We start from the raw sequence: 12,377 nt of genomic DNA, 5'->3' as shown, positions 1-12,377 counted from the left end.
GCCAACCAAAACTTGTGCACGTCCATCATCCTTCCACCAGCCTCGCCGTCATCCGCATACCAGCACTGGCCAATAGATGGGTGGTCACTTGACAGGCGTCTGATCATAGGGCTAATAGCCAGCGCAAACAGTGCCATGGCCAAAGGATCGCCCTGGCAAGTACCCTCCCGAGACAAGATCCTGTCACCACCCGGCAGAAACAACGATATTGGAGCGCCATATGTGTTTTGGAAGATTGTGGATACGGCAGGACACACTCGAGGAACGTTATGAAGCGCTGCCTGTCTGTTAACAGCATTAAATGCATTAGACGCATCTATGAACAAAATAGCCTCTGTTTCCGGATCCAAATACTGGCTCTGCACAGCAAGGACCGCAGCCTCACACGCAGATGGCATGCCCACACAAACCTGAAATGGGGCTACAGCCGCAACAACATCAGTGGAGACGCAATCCAATATAGCTTTAGCGATAATACGGCGGTGTACTTCACCAACAGCTATCGGTCTCACACCTATACTGGAAGTAGCGCCAGCAGCATCACCAGCAGACTTCTCCAAGGGAACAAGGCGAGCTGCCACGAACGCTGACAGAATCTGAGGATCGACAACCTCCCTGCAGAGTCGCTTCGCTGCTGCAGCCAACGCCGATGCAAGGTTAGCCGATGCCCCCTTGAACACCGTGAGCATTCTCTGCCAGGCAGCGACGTCCAGTCCCGATGGACCTCCCGACCCAGAACTCTTCATGCGGCCAGCTGTCTTTTTGATTTTTTCTGCTGAAATCGTTTCAAACATAATCTGGTTGGGCAGATCTGGTTCACAGTCCAACAATATTCCCTCGGCTGGATCCACAGGAGCAGGGTGCTTCTTCTGAAGCACGTCACGGACCGTCTCACCCGAGGATTGCACCGCAATATCATCAGCCCGGAGAGGTTTGCCACACCGCCCCTCTGACAAACCAGACAGAGCTTGACCCAGCCGACCACCGTGCACAAGCTTGGCAAAATCCGTGTCCGACATCCCACTGTCTCCACCACCGCCAGCAGACCCCGAGCGGGGACGCAAGTGAGCCTGGACGCAACGGGACTCCTCCAACAGTGGCTGCAAGTCACCAGCAGCCCACATGTCCATGCGCCGCTGCAGATGCTCTGTATTCTCCTTGCTTCTGCTGTGCGGCTCAGGTCGCTGCAGCAAGAGGTGACTAGCAACCGCCACACACTCCCAAGCGACACAGGCAGCTGGACCACCAGATGCAAAAGTGTTTATGAAGTCCGCGATAATGTTAACGAAACGCTTGCCAGTGGAACCCGAGGGGGTCATAAAAAGGTTCCGCTGCCAGCACACAACCTGTCCATATGCAGTCCGCATCCAAATAGCCAACTCCGCATGCCGTGACCATAGAGGAGCAACTAGGGGAGCATGAGCAACCCCAGCAACGACATGGTCGCCACCATCCCCAGACTGCACAGGGCGACTCGCTCCCGAACATCGTGGGGGCGGCAGATCCACACGCAAACACTCCGAAGACACCGGCGCAGGCGCAGGAGCAGACGCATGAGTATCTCCTGTTGTTCGATCGCGGGAAGACTGAGGCCCGGAACTTGGTACATGCCCAACCATGCCGCGGCGAGGCAGCGCAGATGCAGAGGCAGGAACAGACACCTGAGGATCTCCTAATGCGTCATCACGGGAAGACCGATGTCCGGAACTTGGCGCAGACCCAGCCGTCACCGCCGAGGCAGAGCTCCGAGTTGCTATTGTGCGAGAGTGTGAGCCAGATGGCGGAGGAACAGAGCCCAACACATCCCGGGAACCATGGGGCACCCAGCCAGGAGGTCGAAAAGGTGGAGCGCTACACAACGATTCGTCCACACCCATTCCAACAACTGCGGTCTGCAGATTCACGTTGCCAAAATTCGTACATTTATTGTCTCTGCCAGGGTAACAGTTGCTGCAGCAGCGTCCATCCGACGCACACGAACATGACTTGCAAGTCCCAGACGCTCTGCTGCAAGCGCAGCATGGTCGACCGCTCACAGCGCGTGACCGCGACATCCCATAGACACAGCACGGGCACACTGCATGCAAGGACCTAGCCCTAGCCTCAGGTGTAAACAGTGCGTCTACATGCAATGAGTAGTGTCAACTCGACTCGCCCCATACCAAGTACGCATCCAGAGCGCCACTGCAGGCAGTACAGGGCCAAACCACAACGTGTGCACGGCACAGCAAGCCAGCTCAACAGGGCCCAAGGCCCGCACGCTCAAACGCGCCCAGCACGGACCAACGGCTATAATGGCCGATTCGCAGCGCAAGAAACCAGCTGAATGAAGGACTGGCGGGCCGGACGAGGCCAGAAGGAAGCAAACTACTCGAGCCGACTCCACATGTCACAAAGAAAGTAATTGAAAAGGCTTCAAACCGATTGAATTGAACAGTGGAGTAGAAAATTAGAGAATAACGGAGGAGCAAAAAGCCCAACCACCCAGTGTACCAGTAGTAGTAAGTAGTAGTAGTAGTAGTAGTAGTAGTAGTAGTAGTAGTAGTAGTAGTAGTAGTAGTAGTAGTAGTAGTAGTAGTAGTAGAATTTATTATTTTGATAGGGAAGGCCCTACAGACGTTGCCGTCTTTTACAGGGAACCCTAAGTGCTCTTTACAGAGCGAAACAAAAACGGATAGATGCTCAACGTACAGTGTAGTTACTCGATAGGGAAGGAAGCAGTTGCAAAATATTCTACTGCCGGGGAAGCCCTTTCAGTCACCAAAACCGGCTGGAAAAGCGGGAATGCCAAAACCACCACTCTCTAATCATGATATATTATGTCATCGGTGGCCTCTTTATCAGGCATCTGTGGCCTCATGCCCTACTAGTATTTGCAAAGTATTTCCCAGATAATGATTCGCTCACCTCTGCACCCTTCCCCAAAACGGTATGACAATGATTTCCTCTTGCATCGGGCACACATGGTGATGCCGGCGGAGGTGGCCCTAGCCGGCTGGGGCGTCGGAACCGGTGCGGCAGGTGCGGCCGCACCAATAATTTCATCTTGTGACTTTTGAAGCTATGAAATATGGGCTATTTGGGCCCAATTTCAAGGGCCCTAAAATTTTCTCGGGGTCCTCCTAGTACGCATGCGGACGCACCGATGTCGAATACCTCCCCACGCCTCTGGGTGGTGGTGGTGGTGGTGTGTGTGTGTGTGTGTGTGTGTGTGTGTGTGTGTGTGTGTGTGTGCGTGCGCGCGCCTGTGACCGTTGTTTCCGGAGCAAAGCGGGGCACGGCTGTTACAACTGCAACCACAGAACATGCAGCTCTGGCTCCGAGCACCGCACCATCCCGTGCCCAACCTGCTCTCGGAAGTTCACACGTCCGCAGTACCTGGCTCAACACAAATGCAAGACTGAGTAACTCTGTCCTCCTTGCCTCTTTGAGGCATTGCATAGGTCAAGGTGTGTGTGTGTGTGTGTGTATGTGTGTGTGTGTGTGTGTGTGTGTGTGTGTGTGTGTGTGTGTGTGTGTGTGTGTGTGAGTGTGTGTGTGTGTGTGTGTGTGTGTGTGTGTGTGGGTGCCTGCCTCTGTACATAGATGTGTACGTCTATCTCTGTGTGTAACGGCTTGTGTGCTTCTTGTCTGTTTTCTTCTCTTCTTCTCTGCATAGGAGGCAGTAAGCTGAGATGTCAGCAAATGGCCGATGAAGGGACTCGGCATTGCACCGCCGCCCCGCCGACGGTCTTCACTTCATGGAGAGAGAGAGAGAGAGCAGTAAAACTGGGAGCAGTCAGCAGCACATCAGTCTACTAGCCTGAGCCATATCGTGTGCCGCTGTCAGGCCACTGCGGCCGGGTTGGTCGCACACGGCCACCGTCTAAACTGGAGGTGGCCATGGACACCTAGTACTGAGCTGCAGGCTATCTGAGATCAAGCTCGGCCAAGTGCCATGCCTTTTTTTTAAAGAGCATTACTACATACATATACATAATATTATACATAATATTATGTACATGGCTGGTACTTGTGCCTTTTGTGCCTATGTGGCAATTCGGCGTCGCGTCGACCGACAACAACATAATCATGACAGCAATGCATGCAAGATGGGTTATGTACTCTTGAGTCTTGTCTTGATGACAGTCGAGGTAATGGAGTCGTCAAATACGTATTTGACGCAGGGGGTCGTACCTGATTTGACTACAATGTAGCCGACTGATCCCTGGCAGTGATGAGTCATGACGCTTGACAGTCATCAATATACTGACATCATGATCATCTTTGTTGAAAACTGACGTAGTACTACTACTAGTACTAGTACTAGTCGTTAGCTGCTATCACCGAAAAATATGCCACTGCATGCTGCACTGCCATGCTACGACTCCATATCCAGCTCGTATAGTGTGAGTGTGTAGACCAGTGGTAGACGGGGCACGAGTAGATCTCTACCAGCGCGTGCATGCAGCGTACAGACAGCCTTTGTAGCCTAGCCATTTTAGCGGAAGTGGCTAGACAAGGAGTGCGTTCGCAGCACCACATGTTTGTTTTTGGATTTGGAAACGATTGAACTGACTTTCTTCTGCAAAATCAGCTGTCGAAAGGATTTCCAGGCTGCGAAGTTGAAGGTGAAGGCCGAGGTGAAGTCCAGTGTTTCGTGTGTAGAAATGGCAGCAGAGCAAACAGCTTGTGCTGAATAATTTTAGCGTTTATCCCATTTCGCCCATCGAATTCATAGAAAGTTTTCAAAAGTGCTGTTTCAATGAGTCACCATGCACCACCCTCGACCTCGGCCGCAGAGCTTTTTGCAGGCCCTGACTCTGGAGGAGATGATGCCGCCTCCGTTCGTAGCTTGCAGGAGTTGAGTCAGTCTAACGCCAGGCGAGTTACGTTCAATGACCCTGAAGCCAACAAACATTTCTCATCCAATCGAATCAGGTAAAAGAGGAAATGGGGCAAAGTTCCATGAAAGTTTTAACATTTTTTATTGTTTCATATCTTCACTTGAGCGCGCACATCAAGCTCAAGAATGCTAGTATGATATGAGTGGATGGTGCATGCCGCAGTGGACACGGTTTTCTAAGTGATGACTGATGCTTGGAAAAGGCAAACACTGTCCTGTTGTTCACACCAATCAATAGAAATTGTTTATATGTTTCAGTTGTCCTTGAAGACCAACGTTTATTTGTTATGCGCTGTTGTCCGCCAACACAGTCCCCACAGTATCTTGGCAATATACGGGGGGGGGGGGGGGGGGGACAACAACAACAACAACAACAACAACAACGCATAACAAGTAAACTCTGGTGTGTGTGTGTGTATGTGAACGTGTGTGTGGGGGGGGGGGGGGGGCGTGTGTGTGTGTGTGGGGGGGGGGGGGGGGGTGCGCGTGGGTGTGGATGTGTGTGGGTGCGCGCGTGCGTGAACGTGTGTGCATGTGACTAAGATAAGTAGATGTGTGACTGGTGTCTAGAGCATCTGGCCCTATCTACGCCAACTCAATGAAACTGTCTGTCAGTAAGGTTGTACTGTGCACGCGGAGTGAGTCAGTCAGTATAGTTGTACTGTGCACACGGAGTGAGTCGGTCAGTAGTACAATGTGACTGACGGTGTGGTGGCGGATTTCACTGTATCACACAGCACAGTAGAGAGGTTCTGCTATACTTGAAACGTAGAGAAATCACGTAGTTGGAGTCGACGGCTTCGCGTGTTTTGGGTCCAGATTTCTACGCGTAGATGAGGTTCTCTACGTTGTGGCACACGCAAAGAAAATGTGTACGAATCTGCTGGGTATTGTTCGAGTGCAGGCAGAAAACTGCCGAATATGGGAGGGGAAATTCCCAGTACACATTCCACATGACTTCTTTACTTCACGGGAACGCGAAGAGAGTTCGCGTGATTCTTTGCGTCGCGTTCCCAAAACGTAGAGCAGAACGTCACTATTGCCAGTAGAACAAAGCTGGTTCAGTTTTACATGCATACACACATACACACACAAGCTGGCGTACACACATGTACACACGTACACACGTACACACACACACCATCCAAGCATACAGTCAGGGCCAGTTGAAGCAGCTCAATCCAAGTGTAGAGTGTATGGATGGTTGGTTTTAAAGCTGTTACTACTGTGGTATGCAAGACAGCTGCTAGTATTGTGGGAAGGTGAAAGTGTACTAGTATCATTTTCCGTGTGTCTTCCACATTCCACTTTCCACACTCTGTGTCCCCCCCCCCCCCCCCCGAATAAATGTCATACCTGTTTGCTCTAAACTTCAGCCAGTTCAGGGGTAAAGAAGGGTGTGTGCGACTTACAGTGTGCTCCTAAAGGCTAGAACTCTTCATGTAACTAGTATAGTGCCCTTTGTCACCGTTTTGTGTGAGACCTGCCACTGTGTGGCTGCCAGGTCACAGCCTTATTGCGTCATAGATGTACATGTGTAGTGTGTGCTGTAGCTTTCACCCCGTTGCAGCCTCACTCTCCTATCATGCTTAGGTAACTTGGTTAGCCCCATCAGTTCCCTGATGATTATGGAGGAAGTGGAGCTCAGAACCACGATAGAATTTCCTGTCTCTCTGCCAATTAGCCTGGTTTTCACAGTACAGTTTCTGATGAAGATGTCTGCAGTAAAACTCTGGGTTGGGTACCACCAAGAGTACATAACCCCCCAGAGTGTGCAACGCCGATCCAGCTCTGCATAGGGTCTTGGTCGGGCGGAATCGGATCTTCTGATGTCATGCGTACACTCCACACCAGCGCAAGGCCGGTCTCGAGGCAGGGTACCATTGTTTTTGATCCAAGAGTACCCGCGACTCCCCGGGTTCCCCTCAGATGTGTACGGTATTATGACGCAAAGATCCGATTCCGCTCGACCAAGACCCTATGCAGAGCTGGATCAGGCGTTGCACACTCTGGGGGGGGGGGGGGGGGGGGGGGGGTTATGTACTCTTGGTACCACTGATTTGAGCAAGTCTTTCCTGTCACCTCCCAGTGAAATTCCTGTGAGGCGGCCAAGTCTGGGATTTATGCCAAATCTCGATAGCTGCATGCAGCCAAGCAGCATGGAGGATTACCATAGCCGTACATGCCATCTACAGTCAAACTTCGTTAGGACGAACACTTATAAGGCGAACTTTACATTAGTACGAACTAGGGCCCATCGTATGGTTGGCCAGGCATCATATCTAGTCAAAATTGTTTGCTTATGACGAACTCCTGTATGGCGAACTTTCGTTAAGACGGAACTAATTTCAGGCGTTATTTGAACAAAATCAGCGCGTAGTACGAACTTTCAGTCCACGTGCGTGCGCTGGCTGTTTTTTCCCGATAGTCTTGTACGGGCGAAACGAATTGACAGCATGTTACAAAGCGGAGGACATGCTGTCATGAATTCATTGCACATTGTACTTACCTGTTGCTGGGTTATGCTATGAATAAGCGCTTTACCTGTGCCACAGCATGCACCTTCACATGAATACAATCCGTATGATATACAATATGTCATACCGGTATCAAGTTTTTGTCAGATCTGGATAATAGAGAATTCCGGATAAGACAACAAATTTGTTCAGTCTCTTGAAGTTCGTCCTAACGAGGTTTGACTCTACTTGTTTTTGACAACATGGCTGCGAGTTTGGGCTTGTGGTAAATAGATGATATGCCAAATAACGTGCAACTAGACTTGAGAGGGCATTGCAGAGTAGTTGCATACAAAGTTCAAAGTTGTACGGTTACCTTTGGCTTGCATTCCTGCAGAGCTCAGTGACTTCCATTTACACATTGTAGTATCATTTGTATGCAACTTGTGTGCGATGCCCTGTCAAGTCTAGTTGCACGTTATTTGGCATATCATCTATTGTATTCCCCCACTACTCCCTGGGGTCTGGAGGCAGACATTAGAAGAAAACGTCTTTTGCAGTCTTCATTCAGTAACGGTATCGTCTTCTGATCAATTACCAAATCTGGTGCGTTGGCAATGTGTATTCCAACAACTTTGTATATTGTCTGCTTACAGCACTGGAAAGTACAACTTCATCACCTTCATCCCCAAGTTCCTCTTTGAACAGTTCAAGCGCTATAGCAATCTCTTCTTTCTTCTAATTGCTGTAATCCAGGTATGTATCATTGTACATGTATACCTGTTGTTCATTAGTAGAATCATTACCTATGCATGCTTGTATTATAGTGTACTACTAGTGTGTGCATGTGTGCATGACAGGGGGAGGGGGGAGGGGAATGCATGTGTGCATGTACGAGTATTTGGCGGGAGGGGGATGGAGACATACATTCATGTGTGCATAAATTATTTATGATGGGGGGGGGGGGGGGGGCGTGCATGTGTTTTGTGTGTGTGTGTGGGGGGGGGGGCATGCATGTGTTTTGTGTGTGTGTGTGGGGGGGGGGGGGGGGGGGGGCGTGCATGTGTTTTGTGTGTGTGTGTGGGGGGGGGGGGGGGGGTCTTCTCATTATGGATACAGTAGTGCTAAACTGTGTGTCTGCACTTCTCTTCTCCTACATTACTTGTCTACAGCAAATTCCTGATGTGTCTCCAACGGGTCGATACACCACCATCATACCTCTAGCGGTTATCCTTGGTATCTCGGCCGTCAAGGAACTCTTTGAGGACTATGTGAGTACATGGCATACTCGTACTTGTGTGTGCGTGCGTGCGTGTGTGTGGTGTCACTTGTCAGTATAACAGCTATGCTTTCAGTTTGTCGCTATTGTTCTCATCAGAGTATGCCGAGAGTTCGGTGGAACCTGCACTCTACTGTTTACCAAAACATGGACCTGCCCATGTATCTGCACATGGTACTGCCCATGTATCTGCCCATGGACCTGCCCATGTATCTGCCCATGGACCTGCCCATGTATCTGCACATGGACCTGCCCATGTATCTGCACATGGACCTGCCCATGGACCTGCCCATGGACCTGCACATGGCCCTGCCCATGAGACTTGAAGGCACGTGTGCCCTATGCAAGGACCTGCACAAAAGTTCCCCACTGACTGGAAAACTCACACAGAACATGTGGATGAGGGGACAGGGCAGGGGGACAGTAGTTCCGAAACGCTGTATCATACATAGTATCTTGAAAGTGTGCTGCAGATGATCCTGCTGCAACCTCCTTTGTTTTCACATTGTAAGATTTGCACTTTCTTTGCTCAACCCAGCCATCATTGTCCCCAAAGTGCAGAGTTGAGTATACATGTAATAGTTAACCCTTTACCATCCGACCAAATTTCCCCAGCAGTCCCAAATGCAATAATTCTCACCTTATTCTGAGAATATCTTCGGTTCTAATCAACCAATTTTCACAATCTTGGGCATTCTGGAAAGCTCTCCACGAGCTGCGTACATTGAGCTCAAACAGGACACTACCGAGATCACATATCCAGCGCCAGGGAGCTTCAAATACACCCCCATCGCTGGATATACGAGGAAATTCTCTCCTCGCCAGCTATTTCTCGCTCCTTCATCGTATCCGTTCCAAATTTTTTGCTTGAGTTTCTTTTCATGCTGCCCACGCGCTCAAAGCATGCCAAAGTGACTCAGCATGTCAGGAGAGGGGAAAATCCCCGCTCAAGGTCGGTCACTCGGAAAGAAATTCGACTTTTGCCGTAGCTGAAATGTCGAGCGCAATATCTTTGGAATGCGACATCGCAGCTCTTTACCGAATGATGCAATGGAAAGCTGAGCTCTTCGGCTTCTTCCTAGATACTTAGTTATTTAAATTCCGACAAGAATCGATCGAGTTACGAATTTTTTAGTGTATGCATGTCCATCGATCTCTAGAGATCGATTCAAGTACGCACGGATGGTAAAGGGTTAACGTTAAAACGGCATTTACATGTATTTTTCTTTGCTGGTCTGTCTGCACTCCTATTTCTATTTACAGAGGCGACATCGTGCTGATGATCTTGTCAACCATAGCTTAGTGAAAGGTAAGATTCATCTTTCTCTCTCTGTTCCTCCTTGTTCCTCTTTGTTCCTCTTTGTTCCTCCTTGTTCCTCTTTGTTCCTCTTTGTTCTTCCGTGCTCCCCCATGTTTCTCTGTGTTTCTCCGTGTTCCTCTGTGTGTCTCTGTGTGTCTCTGTGTTCCTCTGTGTTCCTCCTTGTTCCCGATTATATGTCGCATTCAATTATAAGTCGCACCCCCATTTCAGGTTTGAGCCATACTATTTTGATATATTCACTTCAGTAGTAAGTCATGCTCGATTGTAAGTCGCACCCCCTTTTTTTACCCTTGAATATAGTGTAAAAAGGTGGGACTTCTATTCAGGGAAACACGGTATGTGAACATGCATGCTTTGGTGGCTATGGTGTATGTGCTGTGTGTGTGCTGTGTGTGCTGTGTGTGCTGTGTGTGCTGTGTATGTGCTGTATGTGCTGTATGTGCTGTATGTGCTGTGTGTGCTATCTGTGCTGTATGTGCTGTGTGTGCTGTATGTGCTATCTGTGCTGTGTGTGTGTGTGTGTGTGTGTGTGTGTGTGCTGTGTGTGCTATCTGTGCTGTGTGTGTGTGTGTGTGTGTGTGTGTGTGTGTGTGTGTGTGTGTGTGTGTGTGTGTGCTTTCTCTTGTGCACAGTGTTACGTGATACGTTCATCTCACTGCCATGGGAAGAAGTAAGTCTAGAGCTCCCGCTGTTCTGTTTTTTGGGAAGAAAACAAGTTTTTTTTGCCGAGGGAACTCGCGCCGGCCGCTATGGGGGTTATGGGTTCTTGGTGGAAGTATGGTGTCGTACACACACACACACACACACGCACGCACACACGCACGCACGCACACACACACACACACACACACACACACCTGGTCCTGGTCCTGGTCCTGGTCCTGGTAAACACTGCCATTACGGTCACGTGTCCCCTTGCGGGGCCAACAATATGGAACGGCGAGTGACGGCAGTGCGCTGAGAGAGAGGTACTAGGCCAGGGACTCAGAGACCATGTTCGAGAGAGCCATCTCTGGCAGCTATGGATCTGGCTTATCATCGGAAACGATTTCTCTCACGGCTGCCGCTTGAACTGATCCATCGCTCTCCACAACAGGGCGAACATTCCACGAGCCAATGCTCAGAGTCGTTCCAAGTCGTCGTCTTCGTGCGGTAGTTTGCTCCACTTGCGGGCTTGCAAGGCCTCGCGAAGGACTCCGAGGTGGGGGCGACGAGGAGAGTGTCGGCATCGTAACTATCCGACCACACACACACACACACACACACACACACACACACACACACACACACACACACACACACACACACACCTGTCCTGTTGAGCCACTGCCATGAAGGTTACGTGGCCCCCGGAGGGGCAGCTGAGAGAGAGGAGCACACAGCCCTGTGACGATCCAGGTGATGCGGTAAGCGAAATCGGCGGGAGCAGGCGCAAACACATGTGAAACCCTGACGGTCCTGAACGGTCGGACGACTACAAGTCCGTGAGCAGCGATGACGGGCGTGGCCACGTGTAGACGCAAAGCAGCGGTCACAAGCCTGGCAGTGAGCGACGCAGCACAGCGGAGAAGCAGGCAGGGGCGCACCGACTGCTGACTGGGGGTAAGTACACTTGTGCCTTGCCAGACCTCCACGGGACTTCAGCCAACGGCCACACTCTCCACACTGGCATGCACCTTTCTGCTCTGCAACCAGCTTCGCACGCTCAACCTTACATTTGTGGCGTGCGCGATCACTGGGGCGTGCAAACTGTCGGTCGCAGGTGTAGCAGGTGACGGGAGGGAGGCGATGCTGGACATCTACCGGTGCTGAGTACGCCGAGCGCCATGTGGAACGCGACACACACACACACACATGCGCGCGCGCACGCACACACACACACACACACACACGCGCGCGCGCGCGCGCACACACACACACGGAGTGTGTACGGCGTTCATCTGTGATTGTAGTCTGATCCGTGTACATGTGCTAATGTTATATTGGTTATGCCCTTGCTTGCTTGTTTGTGTCTTTGTCTATTTGCTTGTCAGGTGCAATGTGGGGACGTTGTAAAGGTGACCAATGGTCAATTCTTCCCAGCGGATCTTATTTTGCTGTCGTCAAGGTACAGTTGCAATGAAGAACGTTTTTTTGTTTTTGTTTTGAACTACATGGCAATCCAACTGCTATGTACAGCTGAAGTGCCCCCTTCTCAGCCACCTCAGTCCGAAATATTCATGCTCACTCAACTTTCAAATGCGCTTTTCCCGACACTGCGCAAATTGCCAAAACTACACACACATAATTATACATGTACCACCGTCTCCAGATCGGGCTGCTCAGATATATCGTGGATTCGATGCTTGGTCCCTTTTGTAGCACAAGGGACCACGAAAACACACACATATGCCTCTACAATGAAAAAAGTCCACAAAAGGATGGAGATCCTCAAAA

The 12,377-nt window shown here is 50.5% G+C and overlaps 1 protein-coding gene across 1 annotated transcript; it reads left to right on the top strand.

Annotated features, from left to right (window-relative positions):
• Window positions 1-4,467: 4,467 nt before the first annotated feature.
• LOC135817070 (phospholipid-transporting ATPase IB-like) lies at window positions 4,468-12,377 on the top strand (the record flags this gene model as incomplete). The annotated part of the gene is given in 6 exon segments (XM_065330171.1): window positions 4,468-4,920; window positions 7,998-8,097; window positions 8,514-8,612; window positions 9,884-9,929; window positions 10,574-10,611; window positions 11,975-12,377. Coding segments are annotated over 6 exon segments (862 nt in total), but the record flags the coding sequence as incomplete, so codon positions are not given.

This window comes from Sycon ciliatum, chromosome 5, assembly GCF_964019385.1.
Source record: "Sycon ciliatum chromosome 5, ocSycCili1.1, whole genome shotgun sequence".
NCBI lineage: Eukaryota > Metazoa > Porifera > Calcarea > Leucosolenida > Sycettidae > Sycon > Sycon ciliatum.
The sequence above is the reverse complement of the archived record's forward strand: the minus strand, read 5'-3'. Positions and strand labels throughout refer to the sequence as shown.